At 42.8% G+C, this 24943-nt stretch overlaps 1 protein-coding gene across 5 annotated transcripts in view; it reads left to right on the top strand.

Moving 5' to 3' along the window:
- pde4ba (phosphodiesterase 4B, cAMP-specific a) overlaps positions 1-24943 on the top strand; it is a 738960-nt gene that overhangs the window by 534003 nt on the left and 180014 nt on the right. For all 5 annotated transcript variants that reach the window (XM_078561296.1, XM_078561297.1, XM_078561300.1 and 2 more), the window contains 2 exons: positions 12858-12894; positions 14982-15052. In XM_078561296.1, coding sequence (XP_078417422.1) covers positions 12858-12894; positions 14982-15052 — 108 coding nt within the window. The remainder of the gene's footprint in view (positions 1-12857; positions 12895-14981; positions 15053-24943) is intronic.

The raw sequence follows: 24943 nt of genomic DNA, 5'->3' as shown, positions 1-24943 counted from the left end.
AAAAGAAATTTTGGTAGCTTTCTGGACCAGAATTCATGTTTTAATGATTGAAAATGCTTGAAATTAAATCAATCATTTTTTAAAGGTCACACTGGTGAAGTAAGCCTGTGAGAAGTGCCAAGAGTATTCACACTTGTATGCACAAATCCAACTTCACAACATGAGTAGACAGTGAAAATGTGGCTCCTCTAAATTGTCACTTGCATCATTATGAAAATTGAGTTCATAGTACACCTTTCGCTGCATTAGAAATATGAATTAAATATATTTTCTCTTTATCTTCATCTACCTTTTCTTCTCTTCACTTAATCTTTTTCTCCCTCTTTTCCTTATCTTTCCTTTCGAATCCCCTTTATGCTTTTCCCACCTTTCTTGATTTTCTATCTCCTTTTTATTTATTCTTTCTATTAATTTTTATTTTGCTATTTCTCTCTTCACAGCAAGATTGGCTGCAATTTTTTTTCTGCATTCTCTCACTATTCACTAAGAGCAAGATAACACAATTGATACAGGATTATCTCAGAACTGATTATAATGGCAGTGACCATCCTCTATCCTACAGACCTTGTATTTTAATAGGGCACCTTCCTGACTGCTATGACTGATGGAATAGTTCTAACTCAATCATACTCTATATATTACAATAATGACAACATTTCAAAAGTACTTCATTGGCAGTAGGTTGCTTTGGGGTGTCCTAAGGTTGCGAAAGGTGCTATATAAATCCAAGTTTTTCTCCCTTTTCCTATCTCTGGATTTTCCTCAGCAGATTACAAGAGAAATGTCAGCTATTACTAATGCAGTACATGGGAGGGCAAAAGCGCATGATTTCACATGTAAAATTCCAACTAAATGCTGAAGAGTTGATAGGCCTGCATCATGGCCAATTCTTAGTGACATTTTATTTGAAGGGCAAAAATGTACATACACTTGTGACAGATTCTAAATTGAAATAATGGCATTGTGGTACAAGTTGACAACATTGCATTGAAAGGAAAGTATATTCTCTGTGACATCACCCAACTGCACCCCCTTTTCAGTTAATTATCCATGCCTTTGTTATCTCTATTCCAATGCACTTGGCTGGCCTCCCGCATAGCCCATACCTCAGCAAACTTGAGGTCATCCAAAAATCTGCTGCCCGAGCCCTAACGTGCGCCAAGTCCTATCCCTCCATCACCCCTGTGCTCAGTGACCTATGTTGACTCCTGCTTAAGCAATTCCTTGATTTTAAAATTCTCTTCCTTGTTTTCAAATCCCTCCATAGCATCATCCTTCACTATCTCTATATTCTCCTCCACTGCTATAACTGTCTGAGATCTGTGCGCTCCTCCAAACCTGGCCTCTTGAGCATCCCTGATTTTAATCTCAACACTACTTGGAAGCATTGTAAACTGTAAGGAGGATAGTGTAGAACTTCAAAAGGACAAGTTGGTGGAGTAGACAGATAAAGTTCAATGCAGAGGAGTGTGAGGTGATGCATTTTGGTAGGAAGAACATGGAGAGACAATATAAAATAAGGGGTATAATTCTGAAGAGGGTGCAAGAGAAGAGGGACCTGGGTGTATATATGTATAGATTATTGAAGGTGGCAGGACAGGTGGAGAGAGCAATTAATAAAGCATACAGTGTCCTGGGCTTTATCGTAGGGACATAGGGCAGAATTTTATGAGTCGGCAAGCGGGGGGCACGGCCCGCTCGCCGACATGTAAAATGACACGCGGTGATGTCGGGGGGAAACTCCTGACGTCACCGCACCCAAATTAAATTTTCAGGAAGGTGAGAATGCAGCCAAATCAGCTGCACGCCCGCCGACCTGTCAATGGCCAATTAAGGCCATTGACAGGGTCAATTAAGTAATTAGAGGACCTGCCCGTTGGTGGGCAGGCCAGGAGCCTGGCGGGAACTAGAAAAAACATGAAACCTCATCCACAGGCGGGATGAGGTTTCATGTAGGCTTTAAAAAATTTTAATAAACATTTTATAAAAATTATGGACATGGCCCAACTCATGTGACATTCTCACATGAGGGGACTTGTAAGGGAAATTTTATTTTTATATTTTTGTCTTTTTTACATGTACAGCCGATCTCCCGAGGCAGCACTTAGCTTCGGGGAGATGAGTGCGCTCTTTTGTGCGCATGCACGAAAGAGCGCACTCTCGATTTTGGGAATACCCCGCCTTCGGCCGCACAGGGAGCGCATAGCGCTTCTGTGTGGATGTCACGATGGGCAGGCCTTAACTGGCCCACCCATGTTAAATGGCAGCGCGCCTCCGATCAGGGGCCCCGATCGGAAGTGCGCCCATAGGCACCTGCCCAACAACTTCCTCCCCAGCGGGGAGAAAATTCAGCCCATAGAATCCAAGAGCAAGGAGGTTTTGCTGAGCTTATATAAGACACTAGTTAGACCTCAGCTGGAGTATTGTGCACAGTTCTGGGCACCACACTATAGGAAGGATGTGAGAGTACAGAAGAGGTTACAAGGATGGTTCCAGGGATGAGAAACTTCAATAATGAAGATAGATTGGAGAGGTTGGGACTGTTCTCCTTAGAAAGGGGAAGGCTAAGAAGAGATTTGATAGAGGTGTTCAAAATCATGAGAGGGCTGGATAGAGTTGATAGGGGGAAACTGTTCACGCTTGTAAAAGGATCGAGAACGAGAGGGCACAGATTTAAAGCAATTTACAAAAGAAGCAAATGTGATGTGAGAAGAAATTTTTTCACACTGCGAGTAGTTCGAGTCTAAAATGCGCTACCTGCAAGTGTGGTGGAGGCAGGTTCAATCAAGGCATTCAAGAGGACATTGTTTCTATTCAAATAATCATCTAATGTGCAAGGGTATGGGGAAAAGGCAGGAGAGTGGCGCTAAATCATAATGCTCATTCAAAGAGCCAGGCATACACAATGGACCGAATGGTCTCCTTGTGCACCATAACATTTCTGATTCTAACCACGGTTGTGTCTTTAGCTGCCAATGCGCTAAACTCTGGATTCCCTCCCTAAACCTCTCCACCTCTCTTTCCTCCTGTAAGACACTCTTTAAACTATACCTCTTTGATCAAACATTTGGTCATCTGCCCTGATATGTCCTGTGTGTCTCAGATAATGCTCCTATGAAGGACCTCAGGACATTTTGCTATATTAAAGGCACTTTATAGATACAAGTTATTATTGTTATGGAATTACACAGTCATTCTCAACCAAATTCTCAAGAAATAGGTACAGATGATGTTGTATGTGGAATAAATCAAAATTAAAAAAGAATGAGCTTCACATGTACATTATATGGCAGAAAGCTGTCAACTAAAATAGTTTTCCTAAACCAAAAGGAATTGGTTAACTATTTAACATGAAATATAAATATTTAACATGTTGAGTCTTGAAAGTTTCCATTTGTGTGGTGGAGGATTGATTTACAGCAGCATACATATCCTGTACAATCATTTGGGTTTGATGGCTAATACTTTGTAGGCTTGTAGGCAGGAGACTGTTTCAGAAAACAAGCAAGGACATAAAGTGCCTCTGCTGAAAGTTTTTAATTCAAAGTATCTACCCATCCTTCTGAATGCACTAACTTGTGCTGAAGCATTTTCCAACGATTCAAGTAGCCAATCAGTATCTCTCAGTATCAGTAGCTCACTAATCAATCTAATGAATGTCAACAGGTGAATCAAGCATTGGGGGAACAGGGAAATCACACCCGAGTTTGATTCAGTTCTTGCCAAATGCCCAAAAGCACACATAGCTGTGCATGGGTTTCTGGATAGTCTTTTCCATAGTCAGGAAACATTAGGCTCCGTAAGATTGCCGCCTTTCCCCCAGGTGAGATCAACAAGTTCGACACAGACCAGGGGCTGAATTTTCCCCCCAATGGGGGGGAAGTTGACGGGCAGGCGTGTGCGGGTGCGCTTCCGATCGGGACCCCCGATCGGAGGCGCGGTGCCATTTTATGTGGGCAGGCCAATTAAGGCCAGCCCAGCGTGACGTGTGCACAAAAGCGCTCCCTGTGCGGGCGGGGGTGGATTCCTAAAGTCGAGAGTGCGCTCTTTCGCGCATGCGCACAAAAGAGCGCACTCATCTCCCTGAGGCTAAGTGCTGCCTCAAGAAGATCTGCTCAAAATGTTAAAAAGCTAAAAATAAAATAATAAAATTTCCTAACATGTCCCATCATGTGATAATGTCACATGAGTTGGGACATGTTCATAATTTCCAAAAAAACTTTATTAAAATTTTTAAAACCCTACATGAAACCTCATCCTGCCCGTGGATGAGGCTTCAAGATTTTTCTACTTCCCTCTGAGGTGCCTGGCCTGCTTGCCAACATTAAGGTTGGACGGGCAGACCCACTAATTACTTTAATTGCTCGTCAATGGCCTCAATTGGCCATTGACAGGTCGGCGGGTGCACAGCTGATTTTGCTGTGCCCCTGCTTTCCTGACAATTTAAATGGGACGCGGTGAAGTCGGGAGTTCCGCCCAACGTCACCACGCGTCATTTTACACGTCGGTGAGCGGGCCCCAGCCCCCACTAGCTGACGGTAAAATCCAGCCCCAGGAATTTTCTGGTGAATTAGTACTACATGGAGAATGGTGAATTTCCACCAGGCAGTTTGAAGGGTTACAGAATTCTAATGGAAGTCACTTCAGCAGGCAATTTCCAGAGTAGATCAACAATAAAAGTTAATTCTTCATTTTGATTTCACTGACGCTGAGACAGTACAGTTGGATAAATAATTAACAACATGCAGGCTTTGGCATGCAGGCTGCATTACCCTTCGAAACCATTGCTATTTTTGTGCATGTCTGTTATTTGTCTGGCACATAACAGTGCCCCCTCATAGCCCAATGATCTGGAATTAATTCAGCTAAAGGTGCAAACAAAGTATTACATAGAATTTAAGAAACAAAAACAGGTTATTTGCCCCAACAGGTCTATACAGGTGTTTATGCACTATACAACTCTCCTTTTACACCTATCTCATCCAACCCTATCAATATATTCAGGTCATCGACCTGAAGCTTTAACTCTGTTTCTGTTCCACTAATGCTGTCAGACCCACTGAGCATTTCTGGATTTTATTTCAGATTTCCCACATCTGCAGTATTTTGCTTTTGTCCTATCAATATCTTGATGAAGTACTATTTTTTTTAACTCATTTATGGGATGTGGGTGTTGTTGGCTAGGCCAGCATTTATTGCCCATCACTAATTACCCTTGAGGGAGGTGGTGGTGAGCTGCCTTCTTGAACTACTGCAGTCCACATTGTGTAGGTACACCCACAATAGGGAGGGAGTTCCAGGATTTTGACCCAATAACAGTGAAGGAGCAGCGATATATTTCCAAGTCAGTGTGGTGACTTGCTTGGAGGGGAACTTCTAGATGGTGGTGTTCCCATGTGTCTGCTGTCCTTGTCCTCCTAGATGGTAGCAGTCATGGGTTTGGAAGGTGCTGCCTAAGGAGTCTTGGTGAGTTTTTGCAGTGCATCTTGTAGATGGTTCACCCTGCTGCCACTGTTTGTCAGTGGTGGAGGGAGTGAATGTTTGTGGAAGGGATGCCAATCAAGCGAGCTGCTTTGTCCTGGCTGGTGTCAAACTTCTTGAGTGTTATTAGAACTGCACTTATCCAGGCAAGTGGAGAGTATTCCATCATACTCTTGACTTGTGCCTTGTAGATGGTGGCCAGGTTTTGGAGAGTCAGGAGGTGAGTTACTTGCTGCAAGATTCCTAGCCTCTGACCTGCTTTTGTAGCCACTGGCTAGTCCATTTAGTTTATGGTCAATTAGTATTCACTGTTCTCCACTGGACCATGGTATATAGGGATAAAGTGAAAAATTAATTCAGCAGAAACTGAGCAAGCGTAGTTAGTTTCCTGAAGGTGCCTACTTGTACTGGTGTACAATTCCATTGATGCTGGCTACTGTCTAGTATCTTGCCCAAATAGACATTTGTGATGTGAGTTTTGATAGTAAAGTGTCGACCTTTTGAGTACATGCTGCTGATGGGGAGTCACACCTATTGGCCATGTATATATTTAAATTGCAGCCATCCTTCCATACACTTGTATTTCCCAATGTGCGGTATTGGATGGCGAAGGGAAAAAGTATTCATAAAGTCATCTGTTACCACCTATTTGGCACAGAAAGACATTGACACTCTCGCCTGTTCTGTCCTCACTGACCTTACACACATTCATAGTTATTTGTCACTGGATAGTGTTCAGGAGCAAGAGCCCTAATTGATTTAATGATCATAGCTATCCTGATGAAGCTGAGGCTAATTATGCTGTTTCCACCACTGCCTTAGCTGAAATCAGCTAATTTCAACACAAATTGGGGATTGAACCTGGGTCTCCCAGCTTTGCACTGACCACCTGAGCCATGTGAAAAGTGGCCTTACAAGTCTGCTGCACAGTTTCTGGGGCTTGATTTTCAACTAAGCAGATGTTAGTCACTCACAGCCAGTAATAAATATGTTCTAACTTTATTTACTGCCATTGCTATTTCCACTGCTGCCAGTAAGCTCCACGTCAGAAAACTTGAATGACTCCATGGACATATTTTGTGCCAGAAACAAAAACAGTATCAGCAATGGGAAAGAGCTGGAAGTGAAGTCCGGCTAGATTGAAAGAGCAAATTCTGATTTTCTTTTGGAAATTCAAAGCTTGCTCAACGCTACTTTTATATTACCCTGGGCTGGCACTCTAATCACTACAGTGGTGACTGCATCCAAAGCATTCAACAGCAATACCAAAACTGGCATACTGGTACAACAGAGCAACAATCTAATCAAGATATGCCATGAGAAATCAGGGGGCTAGCAACACAAGAGTATTCAATATAACATTAACTTGTGTTCATAAGAGCATGATGCAGTTTGGTGCCAGAATGAAGGTCACTTCAAAACAACATTTATATGGTACAAAAGCAAAATACTGCAAATCCTGGAAATCTGAAATAAAAACAGAAAATGCTGAAAGTACCTAGAAGGTCAAGTAGCAACTGTGGTGAGAGAACCAGAGTTAACATTTCAGGTCAATGGCTTTCATCAGAATGGGAAATAGTTAGTGATATAATAGGTTTTAAGTAATTACAGAGATCGGGAAGTTCAGAGCTAGGGGAAGGCAAAGGGGAGGAAAGAAAGAAAGTAATTGCATTTATATAGCACCGTTCTTGAGCACAGGATGTCCCAAAGCATCTAACAGCCAATGAAGCACTTTTGAAGTGTAGCTAATTTGCTCAGAGCAAGCCCCCATAAACAACAATACAATCATGACCAGATAATCTGCTTTTTCTTTCATGCATGCAATGTGGGTACCACTGGCAAGGGCAGCATTTATTGCCCATCCCTAATTGCCCTTGAGAAGGTGGTGCTGGACCACCTTCTAGAACCACTGCAGTCCATATGGTGTAGGTACACCTACAGTGCTTTTAGGGAGGGAGCTCCAGGATTTTGATCCAATCACAGTGAGTTGTGATTTGTGATGTTGATTGAGTTGTAAATATTGGCCAGGCTACCGGGGATAATGCTGCTCTTCAAAATAGTGTCATGGGATCCTTTACATCCACCTGAGGGGGAAGACAATTGGTTTAACATCTCATCCAAAAGACGACGCCTCCAACACAGCATTCCCTAAGTACTGCACAGGAATGTCAGCTTTGATTTTTATGTTCAAGTCGTTGGGTGGGTCTTGAACCCATACCTCCTGACTCAGAGATGACAGCGCTATCGACTGAGCCACGCTGAACAAAAGGAAAGGTCTGTGATGACAAATGGGTTGATTGTGCGAGGCAAAAGAGGATGGTAATGGGCCGAGGAAAGAAACAAAATATGGGCCTTGAAGAGCTTTAAATAACAGCAATAGATCCAGCAACTGCTGTCCAAAACATGGACGCAGTGGATATGCTATAAAATTGTTGAACTCAATGTTGAATCTGGAAGGCTGTAAAGCATCTAATTAAAAGTGAGATGCTGTTCCTTCACCTTCCATTGAGCTTTATTAGCCTAGGGAGTTGAGGACAGGCAGGAATTTTCCGGCCCCTTTGACATCAGGCATCATGGCGGATGGGGGCAGAGAAACAATATAGCAAGAACGCCAAAAATTTCAAACTGTCATGAAACCAGTTTGTGATCGTCTGCTCCACCTGTCAATGACTGGACGCGCTTCCCCCTGCAGCACATTGGGAACTTAATTAGATGCTGAAGTATTGAAATTATAAGCCCTACTCGCCAGAATCATCCCTCCATGCTAGACCTTCCGGGCACGTCAGCATGATTGCACGCCAATGTATTTCACAACTCTATATAAGCGACATGCACCTGGCGAACTGCACTTCGACCGGGACTTGGAGGTTTGTCTGCCTACCTTGCTTCGGGCAGCACTCACAGTCATCAGCATTAGGCTTCGCAGGCAGCACCACATCACTTTTAGGGGGGGGCTCGCAGGCAGGTGTCCACCTACCAGACTATTTTCAATGGCTGCAGGGCTAGGGCTTGTTTAGGGAAGTGGAAGAAGTCACCTCAGGCAAGGGAAGAGGCTGTAGGGCAAGAGTTGTACTGGGGAAGGGGGGTATCCAGGGTGTCTGTGGGGGCACGTGTCGATGCAACTGGCCTTGTGCAAGTGGCTTCAAGATGGTGAGGGCTGAGGAGGTAGTCTCCAGAGGAAATGAGGCCAGATGGACATGTGAGACAAAAATAAAAATAGCTGGAAAAACTCAGCAGGTCTGACAGCATCTGCGGAGAGGAATACAGTTGTTTCGAGTCCATATGACTCTTCATCAGAACTAAGGAAAAATAGAAATTAGGTGAAATATAAGCTGGTTGAGGGGTAGAGCTGGATAAAGGGCATAGTGATAGGTGGAGGCAAAGAAGAGATTGCCAAAGATGTCATAGACAAAAGGGTGTTGACGGTGGTGATATTAGCTAAGAAATGTGTTAATGGTGACATTAAGGGTAGAAAGCAGGATGAGCAAGTGACAGATAGCTCTAGTGGGAGTGGGGAGGGGGGAAGGGATCAAAATAGACTAAAAGGTGGAGATGAAACAATGGATGGGAATACATTTAAAAATAATGGAAATAGGTGGGAAAAGAAAAAGGTAATTAAAAAATATAAATAATTAGAAAAAGGAGGATCGGAAAGGGGGTGGGGATGGAGGAGAGAATTCATGGTCTGAAGTTGTTGAACTCAATATCTCAATATTAAGTCCGGCAGGCTGTAAAATGTCTAGTCGGAAGATGAGGTGCTGTTCCTCCAGTTTGCTTTGAGCTTCACTGGAATATTGCAGCAGGCCAATGGCAAGCGACAGGGAAGTCTGGGTCAAGCTTGCGGACTGGCCGAAGGTGTTCCGCAAAGCGGTCACCCAGTCTGGGTTTGGTCTCTCCAATGTAGAGGAGACCGCATTGGGAGCAACGAATGCAGTAGACTAAATTGAGGGAAGTGCAAGTGAAGTGCTGCTTCACTTGAAAGGAGTGTTTGGGCCCTTGGACGGTGAGGAGGGGGGAAGTAAAGGGGCAGGTGTTGATTCAGGATAAAGCATGTTGGAAAGAATAGTATAGACGGTGGTGTCATTGGAACGTGTGACAGAAACAAAGACTGGGAGAGTGGAATAGATTCCTTACGGGAGGCAGGATGGGAAGAAGTGCATTCAAGGTATCTGCAGGGTTGGTAATTATTGACAGCCTATCCCAGGAAATGGAGATAGAGAACATTTATATATTGTCTTTATTGTAAAAAAAATTCCCAAAATGAGGTTAAATCAAAACATTAACGCTCAAATAGATGAGCTATAAGGAAGATACTTGGTCATGAATTTGGTTTTTAAAGAGGATTTAGAAGGAGAGAGAGATGAAGAAATGGCAGGATTTAGGCAATGAATTCCAGAGAATGGGGCTTAGGGGTCTGAGGTAGAGTCCAAATAGTGGAAGGTTGCTCAAGAAATCAGAGTTCGTAGAATGGAGAGTGGAGAGTTCTGATGAGGCGGAGTTACAGGGCTACAGCATGTTTGTATCAATTCCTGTAGCATAATGGGCTAACAGTCAATTTACATAGAAATGACAAACGATGGAAGTGGTACTAGATTATTGATCCATCCTAAATTCTAATACTTCCAACTGCTCAAGGACGCTGGAGAATATGTGCCGCAATTTAAAGGTACAGTTTGCCAACACACCTAAATCAGCAAAGTAAAAAGAGCAGAAGTGTGGGAAATGGGACCAACATGGTTTCAGGCCCTGTCAACTATGGTGGAAAGAAATCGTTGATTCAGGATAAAGCATGTTGGAAAGAATAGTATAGACAGTGGTGTCATTGGAACGTATGACAGAAACAAAGACTGGGAGAGTGGAATAGAGTCCTTACGGGAGGCAGGATGGGAAGAAGTGCAATCAAGGTATCTGCAGGGTTGGTGGGTTTATAAGAGGTAATTAATATAAAAGTCTGGAGATCTTAGTGTGATTCAATTCCAATTCATTCTAATTTGTTTGCCTCAGGTACTGGCTTCAATCCTCTCCTGTCGTTATGATGGTGTTGTACCTCAAATATTAATTACACCACCTAGAAATGGGAAGAAATGCATATGACAGAACTTCGTTTTGCAAAGTTATCCATAGAGATAAAGCTAGAGTCCCAACATACAACATTAATGCATCCAACAGGCTTTTAAAGATTCTTAAGCATTTGCCTCAATTATCCTACCAGAAGATATCAGCAACAATAACAATTTTTCATGCCTTTAACATATTAAAATGCCCCAAGGTGCTTCAAAGCACCATGATAAGCAAAGCCACATAACGCCTTGACTAAAAGCTTTTTTTTAATCTTTCATGAGATATGGGCATCGCTGGCTACATCAGCATTTATTGCCTATCCCTAATTGCCCTTGAGAGGGTGGTGGTAAGCTACTTATTTGATCTGCTGTTGTTATGAAGTGCAGGTGCACCCACAGTGCTGTTAGGAAGGGAGCAACAGTAAAGGAATGGCGATATAGTTCCATGTCAGGATGGTGTGTGGCTTGGAGGGGAACTTGCAGGTGGTAGTGTTCCCACACATCTGCTGCCCTTGTCTTTCTAGGTGGTAGAGGCTGTGGGTTTGGAAGGTGCTGTCAAAGGAGCCTTGGTGAGTTGCTGCAGTGCATCTTGTAGATCAAAGGTCAAAGAGGTAAGTTTTAAGGACAATCTTGCAGAAGGAAAGAAGCGGAGAGGTTTACAGACCACCAGGGTTTAGGACCTAGAAACCTGAAGGTGTGGCCACCATGACGTGGCGCTGTTAAAATCGGGACGCTCGAGACCAGAATTAATGGAACACCAATACCTCTGAGGACATTACAAAGATAGGGAAGAGCAAGACCATGGAGTGATTTGAAAACAAGGACAAACATTTTAACGCATTGCTTAATCAGGAGACAATGTAGGTCAACAAACATTGGGGTGATAGGTGAACGGACTTGATGCGAATAAGTTCACAGACAGCAGATTTTTCAATGGCCGCAGACTTAGAGGGAAGAATATTGGAGGCTGGTAACGAGTGGGTTAGATTGGGTATTGGATGTCAGACAAGCAGTCTGATAATTTAGCAAAACTGGAGGAGCCAAGAGAGGTGGTGAAGCTGGGTGTCATTAATGCATATGTGAAAACTAATGCTATGTTCTTCAACGATAATGAGGGGAAGCAGGTAGATGAGAAATAGGAGGGAACAAGGATACATCCTTGGGGGACTCCAGAAGTAACAATGTGAGAGAGGGAAGGGAAGCCATTGCCGGCAATACTGGCTGCAATTAGATAAGAATGAAACTAGGTGAGTGCAATCCCACCCAGCTGGATGATGGTGGAAAGGCATTGGAAGAGGATGGTGTGGTCAACCATATCAAAGGCTGCAGGCAGGTTGAGAAGTATGAAGAGGACTGTTTACCTTTTTTACAATCACGTAGGGTGTAATTTGTGACTTTGATAAGAGCTGATTTGGTATTGTGGCAGGGGTGGAAATCTGATTGAAGTGATTCAATCATGGAGTTTGGGGAGAGATAGGCACAGATTTGAGGTGGCAACACATTCAAGGGCTTTGAAGGGGAAATTGAGGTAAATTTGGTGGCAAGGGCCTTGCTTGGAAGTGAACAGACATTCTCAAGGGATGTGCAGAAAGAGGCGGTGAGAAGTGATCCACTGGTAGAGTCCACAGGGCTAGAAGTGGGAGGGGTGAGTTGGATGGGAAAGGTATTGGAACAATTAGCCCCCAGTGCATGTGCTGGGCAGGTGAGTCAAAGGGGAGTAAGATGGGGCAATTAGGGTTGCTGCTTGTAATGAGGCAGTGCCTCACTATATTTCAAATAATTTTAATTCTTTGTGTGAAGAAATTTTCCCTGGTATCTTAATTTGCCTTTCACTGGTTTGAGCTACAGGCCTTTCTCTTGCTGATAGTAGTGCTCTGGCTTTAACTGTTTAATATCTTATATGCCTCTATAAGGTCCCCCCGCCCTCTAGTTGCTTTTCCAAGAGGCTGAGAATCCCCAGTTCTTCGTTCATAGCTCAGTTCTTTGACATGGGGACCAACCTCGCGGCTCTTCTTTGCACCTCCTCCATGAATGTTTATTTATTGTCTTAGTGACCAAAACTGAACATAATGCCCATGGTGTCTACGCCAGAGCTTTTACAGTGGGGAGTGGTGGTGTCCTCCCAAGTATTTGTAACATAATTTATTAACCTTCATCTTTGGAATTCTAATCATTGTAAAATGTAATTTCAGGAGTTGGGAGGAATGCCCAATGGATTAATATTTTATGGATTAGTGCTGAATGAAACCTAAAAATTATTAGAATGTTTGCCACAGTTTAAAATAATAGACTGACTTTAATTTTTTATATTTCCAGACATGGAGATGACTTGATCGTTACACCATTTGCACAGGTAGGTTAAATTTCATTTTTATTGTAATAAAAAAGGACACATTTCCTGAGCATTTCTTTTAATTTTAGTCGAGAGTGTATAACTTCCTTCACCTCAGATATTCTTTGCTTCATTTTTCTTGATGCTCTTTCACTGGTGTACATGTTACATTCAGCAAAAGATGCAACCAGACAACCTGTTTTCAGAATTCTGAGAATGCCACTCTGAAAGATTGCACCAGGAGCTGGTGCAAGAGTGATCTACAGCAGCAATTCTCCCTATGATATTTTCCTCCTTCCTTATCATGAAAACTTGCCCAATAATATAGTCCCTCCCACGGAGCTGAAACTAATTAGCTTGTAATTAGTTCTTAAAAGCAATTACTCATATTGAGGCATAAATCTACAGATGGTAGTTGACCACTAATACCCTACCCAAATAGTGAGCAGTCTTGTCAATTGTCTGGCAAAAATGGAGGGAATTTGGCGGGTAATCATTCAAGAGCTGCTCTGCCATCCTCCATTTGATCCCAACACTTCCAGCAAATTCCCCAGACGTTTATTTGAATGCATAATAAATCCCTTCAAAAATGAGTCAGCATGTTATAATTATACACAAATGACACACACTCTTGTTTTGCCAGATATGAGCCAAAAATTTGCAATGGTAAGGAATCCCAGCCAACACGCCAGTGGGCTTTTAGTTGTCATAATTAAGCGCAATTCTGTCTTACCTGATTTATACTTGGTCATATTTTCAACACTGGTCACTGGATGACAATGGCCTGAAATTTCATCATCAGATTGACTCAGGAGCCCTTTAAAAATGACAAACGGGTCCCAGATCCAGGATTCCCGACCCCATTCCCGGGTTTTCTCATTTTCAAGAATGCCTTTAAAGGGTGTGGGCTGCTTCCTGTCAGAAACCTCATATGTATGCTTGGCTGAGAACTCAGACAGCTATTAGAATACTAGAACAGCTGCTCACCAGAGGAAGTATTATTTGATTGACAGCTCAGGCTCTCCGATCTCTCAGATCAATTTCACAATGTTTGTTGACACAAGCTAAGTGATTTCACGGTTTTGTGGTTTTTGAAATTTCAAAGGGCCTGGTTGATTGATATTCTATTAACTTGGTCCAGACTCTTTTTTCAAGCATTGGAGAAAGTTATAAATGGATTACATTTTTCCAAAGGTTCTTTTTCACACATGCCACTATACACTATGGTCTTCATTGATTCTAGGAAGTGTACAGTCGGTCAATAGGCATGGAAATGGCAGAGTTTGGCATGAGAGGACATAGGGACTGGGTGGAAGGGAAGATCTTGGCATAGGGGCACGTGGGGACTTAGGGACTGGGTGGAAGGGCAGAGCTTGGCATGAGGATATGAGGGGACATACTGGGTCAGTGGGGGCATGAGGTGGTATGGATGGGGCATGAGGAGTGTTTGGAGGGCGAAGATGGGTGAGGGCTGGAGGGCTTTTGTGTTTTACTTTCACTGCGACAAAATCCCATGGCACTGAGGCAGACCTTTTAAACAGGCCTTCTTTATACCCGGCAGCCCTGTGGCTGCCTCCGCACATCTTCCTGGGTCAGCTGGCCTGACTCCAGCCCGCATCTGGCCCCCAGCAATGAAGACCCCGCTTTTGCAGGCACTTTCTCGAGGCGAGCTGAGCCGGGAATTTTCCTGACTCCTTAAGGATGAAAATCCAGGCCAATCTGTTTGCATGTGGACATATTTCAGCAAAGGTTGCTGGAGGGTGGTTCGTTCACACATGGATGTTTTCCAGTAAGTGTAGTTAAATGACATATAGGAACAGAACCTTGTTTGACACTTTTATCCTCAATACCCTTGGGGCAATGGGGGTGAACCGGTCACCTCCAGTCACATGAAACAGGCTGGCAACCCAATTTCACCCTCAGTATATCTGATTACAGCAGCATTCCTGCTGTCCAGCTGATCCTAAATAGAAGAGGATTTAAACCTAGCAACTTATTCACCTTTTTGACCCAATTCCCAACCAAGAAATGCATTTACAAGCTGAATTATCTGAATGAGGTCATCTTTAAATTACATGAATAATCCAAATTCACTTTTATTTTTTCAGGTACTGGCCAGCTTGCGGAGTGTGAGGAGTAATTTCTCGGTACTAACAAACATCCATGGAGCATCAAGCAAGTAAGTCATTTGGCAAATGTTAGTTAATGAAGGGAAATTTACCTCTCCAAGTTGTATTTGGAGCAGGTGAAGGCTGACAATTTGTGATATTTCTTGTGTTCTTATTTTCAATGATGCAATGTGGCTCAGATGTACCCACTTCTGGGTTTTAAGAGGAGCATTTGAATGTTGGCAAGAAATGAACATGTCTAAGTCAGGGATTTATTAATTGGATGCAGGTGGAAATTTACTGGTGCAATTAACGTCCTTAGAAAACATTTATAAGCCCTTTTTAAATTGTTTTTATCTTGGCTCTAAATTTTACTTGTGCACCATGGGTGCTCAGGAAACAGGCAAGTTTGAGCAACAGCTCATGTAGATATTTAAATTTGTTTTTCTCCCATCTGAACATTTGCTCACTTATTGTATCTGCTGTCTCAGTTCCCTCTGTAAAATGTTTAGCAGAGTTCTGTGTGGATATAACTTTTTTTAACCTTTGAAGATTTCAAACCGACAAGATCAAGATGCGAGGCACCTTGGATGTTTTTTTTTCATTCATCATTCATGGGATGTGGGCTTCGCTGGCTGGGCCAGCATTTATTGCCCATCCCTAGTTGCCCTTGATTTGTTTGACAGAACATCAGAAGAGGAAGAACATATTCTCCCGCACCTCCCATATTTCCAGAATTTTCTGTTTTCATTTCAGATTGTCAGCTTCCACAGTCTGTTGCGCTTATTTCCATCACCTTCCATGCTGGGGTCAGCATGTCCAGAGGAGGGGAGTGCATGGGATGGTGGGGGGAGTGCACAGGATGGAGTTGTAAAGGAGAGCACTGCCCATGTCACATAGTTTACTGACAGAGGCTCAGCTTCCTTCTCTCAGAAGATCATTTTTTCAGCAGGCTGAGGTTGTCATGTAAGTTGATGGCAGACATCTACTGTTTCCTACAGGAAGGTGTGATCCATGCATGACTTAGTGGCAAGCATTACCAGTGGCTATGAAAGTGACCACCATCCTTAACTTTTTCGCCTTTGGACCAGTATATCCAAGATCTTCCAGTCAGCCGTATATAAATGCATAAGGCAGGACACTGATGGCTTGATTGCCAGGGCTGGCAATTATGGACATTCAGTGATGATAATAGCCAGAATGAACAGACTCAGATTCACCTATCAGACTGTCCAACATCCAATATCATGTGCATTCAAGATCCTGACTACTTGTTGCGTAAATAAGGTTTTTCCTTGTGTCACTTTAGGTTCATTTCCGATTCACCTTAAATCAGTGTCCTTTAGGTTCACAGCCTTCCTCCAATGGAAAATGTTTCTCCCTACCTACTCTGTGCAGACTCCTCATGATTTTGAACACTCCTATCAAAACTCCTCTCAACATTCTCTTCTCTAAGGAGAACAGCCCCAACTTCTTCAATATATCCGCATAACTGAAGCCCCTCATTCCTGAAACCATTCTCATATATCTTTTCTGCACCCTCTCTAAAGCCTTCACATCTTTCTTAAAGTGTGAGACCCAGAATTATGCACAATACTCCAGTTGAGGCCAAACAGTGTTTTATAAAGATACCACAACTTCCTTGCTTTTGTACACCGTGCCCCTATTTATAAATCCCAGGGTTCCATATGTCTTGTTAACCAATTTCTCAACTTGTCCTGCCGCTTTCAATAATTTGTGCCTTACCTTGTTAATTTTAGTTTTTGTTTCTCAAAGCTTTCCCACCACTAAGGCTAAATTGATTGGCCTATAGTTGCTGAGTTCATCCTTACACCTTTTTTTTGAACAAGGGTGTAACATTTTGAATTCTCCAGCCCTCTGACACCATCCCTGTATCTAAGGAGGATTAGAAAATTTCCTCCATGGTTTCCACACTAACTTCCCTCAGTATCCTTAGATGCATCTCGTCTGCTCCTGGTTATTTATCAACTCTAAGTACAGCTAGCCTTTCTAATACCTCCTGTTTATCAATTAACCCATCCAGTGTCTCAACCACCTCCTTTTTCATTATGACTTTGGCAGCATCATCTTGCTTAAGATGGATGCAACGTACTCATTTAGTACCTCAACTATGCCTTCTGCCTTCATGTGCCTCACTCCTCCTTTTACCGCTTTTTAAAACCATTTTCATGCCCATAGAAGATTTTTGGATTCTTTCATGTTAGCTGCCAGTCTCTTTTCTTTGCTTCTCTTTTTTTCGCTTCTCATCTGAGCTTTCTATATTCAGCCTGGTTTTCACTTCTTATCACATTATCTACCAAATATGTGGCATATGCACCCTTTTTCTGCTATCTTTAATTATCTAGGGAATTTGAGCTTTGGCTTTGTTTGTCCAATGTTTCCCCCTTTTGGGAATATATCTCAACTGTACCCGAACAAACTAACATGCTGGTGTATTGCACTTTGCACAAAATTGCACAGCGGGTTCATTGCTCATCTTCAGATAAAGATAGGAAGGAGCAAGAGGAGGTTGAAAATGGGGGAACGCACTACCAGACCAGCCACTTACAATGCTGTCAGGAATGGCCTAAAATCGAGAAGCTTCACCTAGCGTGAAACTTAAGAAATGAAAACCTGCAGTCTGCTCCCATCGCCAGGGCAACCACTTCTCCTCCCTTTTCACTAAGTAGTCCTTCAGCCACTTATCCACCAATTGCACATCTGCCCAATGGTCATGTATTGCCATTCATCATGAAACAAATAAAAAGGTGAATTAGCACTCGGGATACAATAATGGGCAAGGCCTGGAAGTGGTGCAAATCAATACATTTTGTGTGCCATTATTGAAGCAGAGCAAAATTCAAAAATATAACCTTTTGTCAAACACCCAATGTTAATTACAATTTATACTTCCTACTGCTTTTATGTTGTGCATCTCATGCAGCTTTAGCACAGATAGAGGCAGGCTACTTGGATCTCTGCCCTGAAATGCCTTTGGCCACCAGCCTCTTGGTTTTGGAGCCCCTGATGGCCCTGTCAAAGACTGCTCCACCTGCACCTGTGCATGGGCAGATTGGGTCTTCGGGAGATGTGGAAGCTTGTCTCGTACTGCCTAGAGATGGAATTGCACAAACAGGTGAGGAGTGCGTGTGCCCTTAGTGGCATTCCTACTTTCATGTCCTCTTTCACTGGCATCCACTCCTGGGACAGTGCCACATCACTCCTATCATTCTGCTGCAGACCATAATGGTGAATATCAGTGTTGCGTTGTAGGGCTGTGGATTGGGTATCTGACATCCTGTTGAAGATGACAGGCAAGTTGACATCCAAATTCTGCATGGCTGTGGTCATGGCTTGCATGGATTCATTTCAGAGCCTTACTTGAAACTTCATGGAAGTGGCCTCTGTTTCCATAGACATCCTCTCAATTCTCTGTACTACCAATCCACCACCAATGTCCTGGCCGTAGTTTATCCCTCAAACAAGATCATACAAACTGGTCATTACCACATTGCTGTTTGTGGGAACTTATTGTGCCCAAATTGGCTGCACGGTTTCCTAGGTTACAGCAGTGACTAGTACAAGAGTATTTCATTGTCTATAATTAACTTTGAGATGTCCAGTAATCATGAAAGATGCTATACACTTGCAAGTCTGTCTTTCTGTCTTCAGCTATCTGAAAGTTCCCTGTCCTTCCATCTCTGAAAGGAACACAGATATCACTTATCTCCAGGACATCCTCCTCTGCATCTGTGAGCTGGACTATTTACAGCAGCCCAGTCCTGACTTTCTCACAAGTGTTTTGTGCTCTTTTCTACGAGGAGTGAAGGAGTAGACTTGTGAGAAGGTAAAGATCAGGTATTCACCAAGTGCATGAAGTGCATTCAGTGAGGATGACTATGAAATGCACCATATGCATAAGGATTTATTTGAGTGTCAGAAGTAGATTCATAAATGTGGAGGTGATGAAGTACATAGAAAGTGAAGACTGGATGCTGCTGAAAGTTGAATGGATGTGAGGAGTGATGTGATGGAGAACATGTAGCAAGACAGAGTGAAAGTAGTGGGGGATTGCTCAAAGCACTGGATGCAGTTGAATCAGCAAGTGCACACATTTTTTCTGACCTGGTTAGGTCATTAAATTCTTTACGTCCCATTCCCACATTGCATCCATGACCTGGGCACAATGTCCTGTTGCTCAATTCCTCAGTTCCCTTCAACCATGCCTTTTGGTTCCTTCCTCCCATTGCTGGAGAAGATTATGCCCCTTCTTGTGACTGCACTGAGTAATAATTCCAGTAAGGGTTCATAAAATTTGCGTGCTGCCCTTGGCTCCATGTCCGCCATCCATCCTGAACATTTCCAATTTCCATTTGTGCACTGCCCCTTAAAGTGCAGCTGAGATTGCAAAATGCAAATGCCAGGCGACAACCTAACTATCTCCCCCTGATATTCAATGACATTACCATCACTGAATCCCCCATCATCAACATACTGTGGGTCATCATTGACTAGAAACTGAACTGGACCAGCCATATATATTTTCTGGCTACAAGGGCAGCTTAGAGGCTGTGACTTCTGCAGGGAATAATTCAACTGCTGACTCTGCAAAACCTTCCCACCATCTACAAGGCACAAGTCAGTAGTACAATTGAATAGTTGCCACCTGCCTGGCTAACTGCAGCTCCAACAACATTCAAGAAGCTCAATACCATCAGGTCAAAGCAGCCTGCTTGATCGGCACCCCATCCATTAACTTAAACAATCGCTCCTTCCAACACTGGCACACAATGGCAGAAATGTGTACCATATACAAGCTGCACCAAGGCTCCTTTGACAGCACCTTCCAAACCTGCGACCTCTACGACCTAGAAGGAAAATGGCAGCAAACACATGGGAACACTAACATCTGCAAGTTTCCCTCCAAATCACAAATTGTCCTGACTTGGAACTACATTGCCATTCCTCCACAGTCGCTAGATCAAAAGAACATAAGAAATAGGAGCAGGAGTAGGCCATTTATCTGCATGAGCCTGCTTCACCAGTCAATAATATCATCATGGCTGTTCTGATGTAGCTTTAACTCTACTTTTCTGCCTGTCCCCCATAATCCTTAAATTCCTTGTCAATCAAAAATATGTTTAATTCGGCCTTGAATAAATTGAATGAACCAGCCTACACTGCTCACTGGGGGAGAAAATTCCCAACGCTAATGACCCTCTGAGAGAAGAAATTCCTCATCATCTCCATCTTAAATGGGAGATTCCTTATTTTGAAACTGTGCCCCTTGGCTCTGAATCCCCCAGGAGGGGAAACATCCTCTCAGCATCTCCCCTGTCAAGCCCCCTCAGATACTTCTTTGTTTCAATAAGATCACCTCTCGTTCTTCTAAACTCCAATGCGTATAGGTCTAACCTGCTCAACCCTACCTCGTAGGACAACCCCTTCATCCCAGTAATAAGTCTAGTGAATCTTCTCTGAGCTGCCTCCAATGCAAGCATGTTCTTCTTTAAGTAAGGTGACCAAAACTGCACAAAATATTCTGGGTAAGGTATCACTACTGCCCTGTACAGTAGTAACTAAGCATCCCTACTTTTATACTCCATCTCCCTTGCAATAAAGGCCAACATTCCATTTATCATCTTAATTACTTGCTACACCTGCAATGCTGACTTTTTGTAATTCATGAATGAGGACACCCAGGTCCCTATGCACAACAGCATACTGCAGCTTCTTTCCATTTAAGTAATACTCTGTTTTTCTCTTCTTCCTGCCAAAGTGGACAACCTTACATTTTCCCACATTATGCTTCACCTGCCAAGTTTTTGCCCATTCGCTTAAACTATCTATATCCCTTTGCAGGCTCTTTGAATCCTCCTCGCAGCTTGCTTTCCTACCTATGTTTGTATCATCAGCAAATTTGGCCACAATACAGTCATTAAGTTATTAATGTAGATCGTAAACAGTTGAGGCCATAGCACTGATCCCTGTGGCACTCCAATAGTTACAGTTTGCCAACCTGAAAATGACCCATTTATTCCAACTCTCTGTTTCTGTTAGTTAGCGTATCCACTATCCATGCGGCACCTTATTGAATGCCTTTTGGAAATCCAAATGAACGACATCAACTGGTTCCCCTTCAACCACCCTGTTCGTTATATCCTCAAAGAGCTCGAATAAATTTGTCAATTTCCCTTTCACAAAACCATATTGACTCTGCCTAATTGTATTATGATGTTCTATATGTCCTGCTATTACCTCTTTAATAATAGATTCTAGCATTTTCCCAATGCAGACATTAGGCAAACTGGCCTATGGTCTCCAGCTTTCTGTCTCCTTCCTTTCTTGAGCAGAGATGTTACGTTTGCAATTTTTCCATCTGCTGGGACCCTTCCAGAATCTAGGGAATTTTGGAAGATTCCAACCAATGCATCCACTGGCACTGCAGCCACCTCTTTGAAGACCCTAGGATGCAGGCCATCAAGTCCAGGAGTCTGACAGCTTTATGTACCATTAGTATTCCCATTACTTTTTCTCTAGTGATAGTGATTGTTCTAAGTTCCTCCCTCGCTTTTGCCTCTTGATTTTCAACTATCCTTGGGATGTTTTTTGTGTCTGCTACTGTGATATAAAATTCTTGTTCAGGGCCTCTGCCATTCCCTCGTTGCCTATTAATAAAATCCTTGAACTCGCTTCCTAATAGCACTGTGGTTCACCTGCAGCATTTTAGGAAGGTGGCTCATCATCGCCTTGTCAAGGGAAATTAGAGATGGGCAACAAAAGCTGCCTTCATATTAATATAGGGACCAATATATTTGCTGCAATTTAAAACAGGCTCAGCAAAGAGTTTTTTTTGATCTTGCTAGAAAAGGTAAATAATTTCAAAACTAGTTACAGATCTAAGTGTGTATCTTTCCTCCAGTAGTCTCCCCAGTGCCACTACATCAATCCTTAACTGAGAAAGCACAGCCATGTTACAAGACCTGTGTCAGTACCTTGTTTTCGCTAATGACCAGGGGCTACAGATTAATGAGATAATGACAAAACCTTTGATTTATTTTCTCCAACTTGCTGTTCCCTACAAGGAAAGCACTTATTTTTAATCACGTTATCACTGTGAGCACCAAATGCTTTCCAGCGCCCATTTTAATTGCTGATTTTTAAAAAGATTTATTGAGAAACCGAAGGTAAATGTAAGTGGCAATAGTGCAGGAAAGCTGCATGATTGAAAAGAATAAGGTTGGAAAGCAAAGGAGATAAACATGATTAGATTAAACCAAGACAAAAACAGAAAATGCTGGAAAAACTCAGCAGGTCTAACAGTATCTATGGAGAGAAAAACAGTTAACGTTTCGAGTCCATATGACTCTTTTTCGGAGCATTTTCTGTTTTTGTTTCAGATTTCCAGCATCCGCAGTATTTTACTTTTAGATTAAACCAAGATTGTCTTCTAAATCCTTTAAATTGTAGGTATGGAGCTCCAAAATTTTGAGGTCGGAATGCTTTAGAGTACCAGATGGTGCATTTAGTCTTGATTTTAGCACACAGGAAAAGATAATCAGGGCTGTCCCAGAAGGAAAGAACAGTAAAAACTGGGAAGTAAGAATACTGGTCTAAACTGGCCTTAGATACCTAAAAATGGAACACCAGTTAAAAACTGGGAAATAAGAGTACTGGTCCCAGCTATTTTTTTCCCTCTGGGCTCTTGGTGGCTAAGCTAGTAAAAATAGTGAGTAACTGAGCCACACAGAGCAGGGATGTCTCAGGTTTGATCAGTTAGCTCATCTCAACCAGGGCAGTATTAGAGGCAATTAAAATTGATTTCAACACCCATAAGTTAGGGAGGTGTCATTGTACAATCCAGTTACTTCAGCTGGAATGTGTATATTTGTGAATATTTGGCAAGGACAGGATTGTGCTTGACTGCGATGCAACCTTTCGCGAGATAGCCAATCACACCCCTCTGCCTAGACTGACATGGGTCAAATACAGAATTACTGCTGGTGGATATGAAATTGCACCCCAGCAAGTAGTGAATGCTGAAGCCCCAATTTTAACTGAACCCACCCGGGGGGGAAATTGGACCGGCTATAAGGCAGGGGTTTGACCAGCACCCATCCCATTGCCGTTGGTGAGTTAGGTTAAAATCAGGGTGGAAGGAGAGCAGAAGTGAAAACTAGAAAAGCAGGAGTTATTTGTTTCCTCTTGCAGCAAAACATATTTGCTTCAGAAAGCTGATAGAGGGCGTACTTCGCCACAATGTGAGGAGGTTTGTTTCTTGGAGAGTGGAAATAAATGTGAAAGTGAGAATGTAATTTCTGGCATCATTTGTTTAACTGTCTCAATATCGCCTTCATAAGACTAATTTGATCAAATATAATTATCACATGTTCTACTCTTAGACTTGTGCTATAGGGGATATTTTACACTTTCTTGTATCCGGAAATACCAAAATGCTTTGTACATCTTGGGTGCTTGTTTGGGATTTCCCAGTATTTATAAGATTCCCTATAATTTTATTTCAATAATTATGCGGCAGTTCCAGTTTGTATTCATCTATAAGTGCCAAGTGTGCAAAAGGGGTGAGCATGGGGTGGCTGGTGACACATCTGATGCATGAGAGAGAGAAAATGCTGGTGTACCTTAAGCATCTACACTTTCAGCATTTGCAAGAGCAGTATTTCAAATTTGATGTTGTTTGCATAAAAAATGTGGGTGGAATGAGTACAAGAGCCCTGGGAGGAGGAACAACTACGCCATTTGTTGAGAAACTCATGTTGGTAATGTTGCAAGAAGTAAAGCAAGGGAGGCTTAGAGAGGCATCTTCCTGAGAAGGCCGCTGTTTGGGCTGCATAGGATGAATCTGAAGAATGGAGAAACATAGGTGAGGGATTCCTCAACTTAGAAGAAGTTTAACACAAAGAAGTTTGAAAAGGTAAGTGATTGCTGAATGTACTTGTTTTTAATGCTGTGGTAGAGCAGCAATATGTACTTCACTTCAACTAACTGCATCAACTCATTAGACATATGCAGATCATACTTCTTACAGTACAGGGAAAGAAGTTGATTGGTGAGTAACTGGTAAGTTATTCTACTTATTACTAATTGTAATAATTTTTAAAGTTACAGTAAGTGGTTAAGGTGTATTCAATTCCTAAGGTTTAAAAAGAATACACATTGGTGGTCAGGTTAATAAAATAGATAAAAGGAAAATAAATAAGTGAATAATATAAATGAGCAATTAATTAAAACACATTAAGGATGGCAGGACAAGTGATGTGTCTGTAGAAGGCTATAGTTTGCGGGGGCTCCTGGGTGCCATTGTGATCCAGGGGAAACACATTTGTAGTAAGTGTTTGTGGCTTGGGGAGCTTTGGCTCAGAGTTATTGAGCTGGAGGCTGAACTGCAGACACTGCGACACATCAGGGAGGGGGAAAGTTAACTGAATGCTTTGTACTAGGAGGCAGTTACACCACTTAGGGTAGGGTCTTCTGATTTGGTCAGTGGTCAGGGACAGGAGGGTGTGACTATGAGTGAGGTAGGTAAGAGGACCCAGAGAGCAGGATTGCAGGACCCTCAGTCTTTGCAATTATCCAATAGGTTTGAGGTTCTCTCAGCTTGTTTGGATGAGAGTGGGGACTGCAGGATGGATGAGCAAATTGATCATGGCACCGTGGTACAGGAAGCCATTCAAGCCGGGGGAGCAAAATGGAATGTAGTGGTAGTAGGGGACAATATAGTGAGGGGAATTGGCACTATTCTCTGCAGCAAAGAGCGAGAGCCCAGAAGACTGTGTTGTCTGCCCAGTGCCAGGGTTCAGGACATCTGCTCAGGGCTGGAGAGGAACTTGCAGTGGGAGGGGGAGGATCCAGTTGTCATGGTCCATGTAGATACCAATGGCATAGGTAGAACTAGGAAAGAGGTTCTCTGGATTATTACCTGAGCCACATGCAAATTGTCA

This window comes from Cetorhinus maximus, chromosome 17, assembly GCF_964194155.1.
Source record: "Cetorhinus maximus chromosome 17, sCetMax3.hap1.1, whole genome shotgun sequence".
Classification (NCBI taxonomy): Eukaryota; Metazoa; Chordata; class Chondrichthyes; order Lamniformes; family Cetorhinidae; genus Cetorhinus; species Cetorhinus maximus.
Note: the sequence above shows the minus strand (reverse complement) of the source record. Positions and strands in the feature narration are given on the sequence as shown.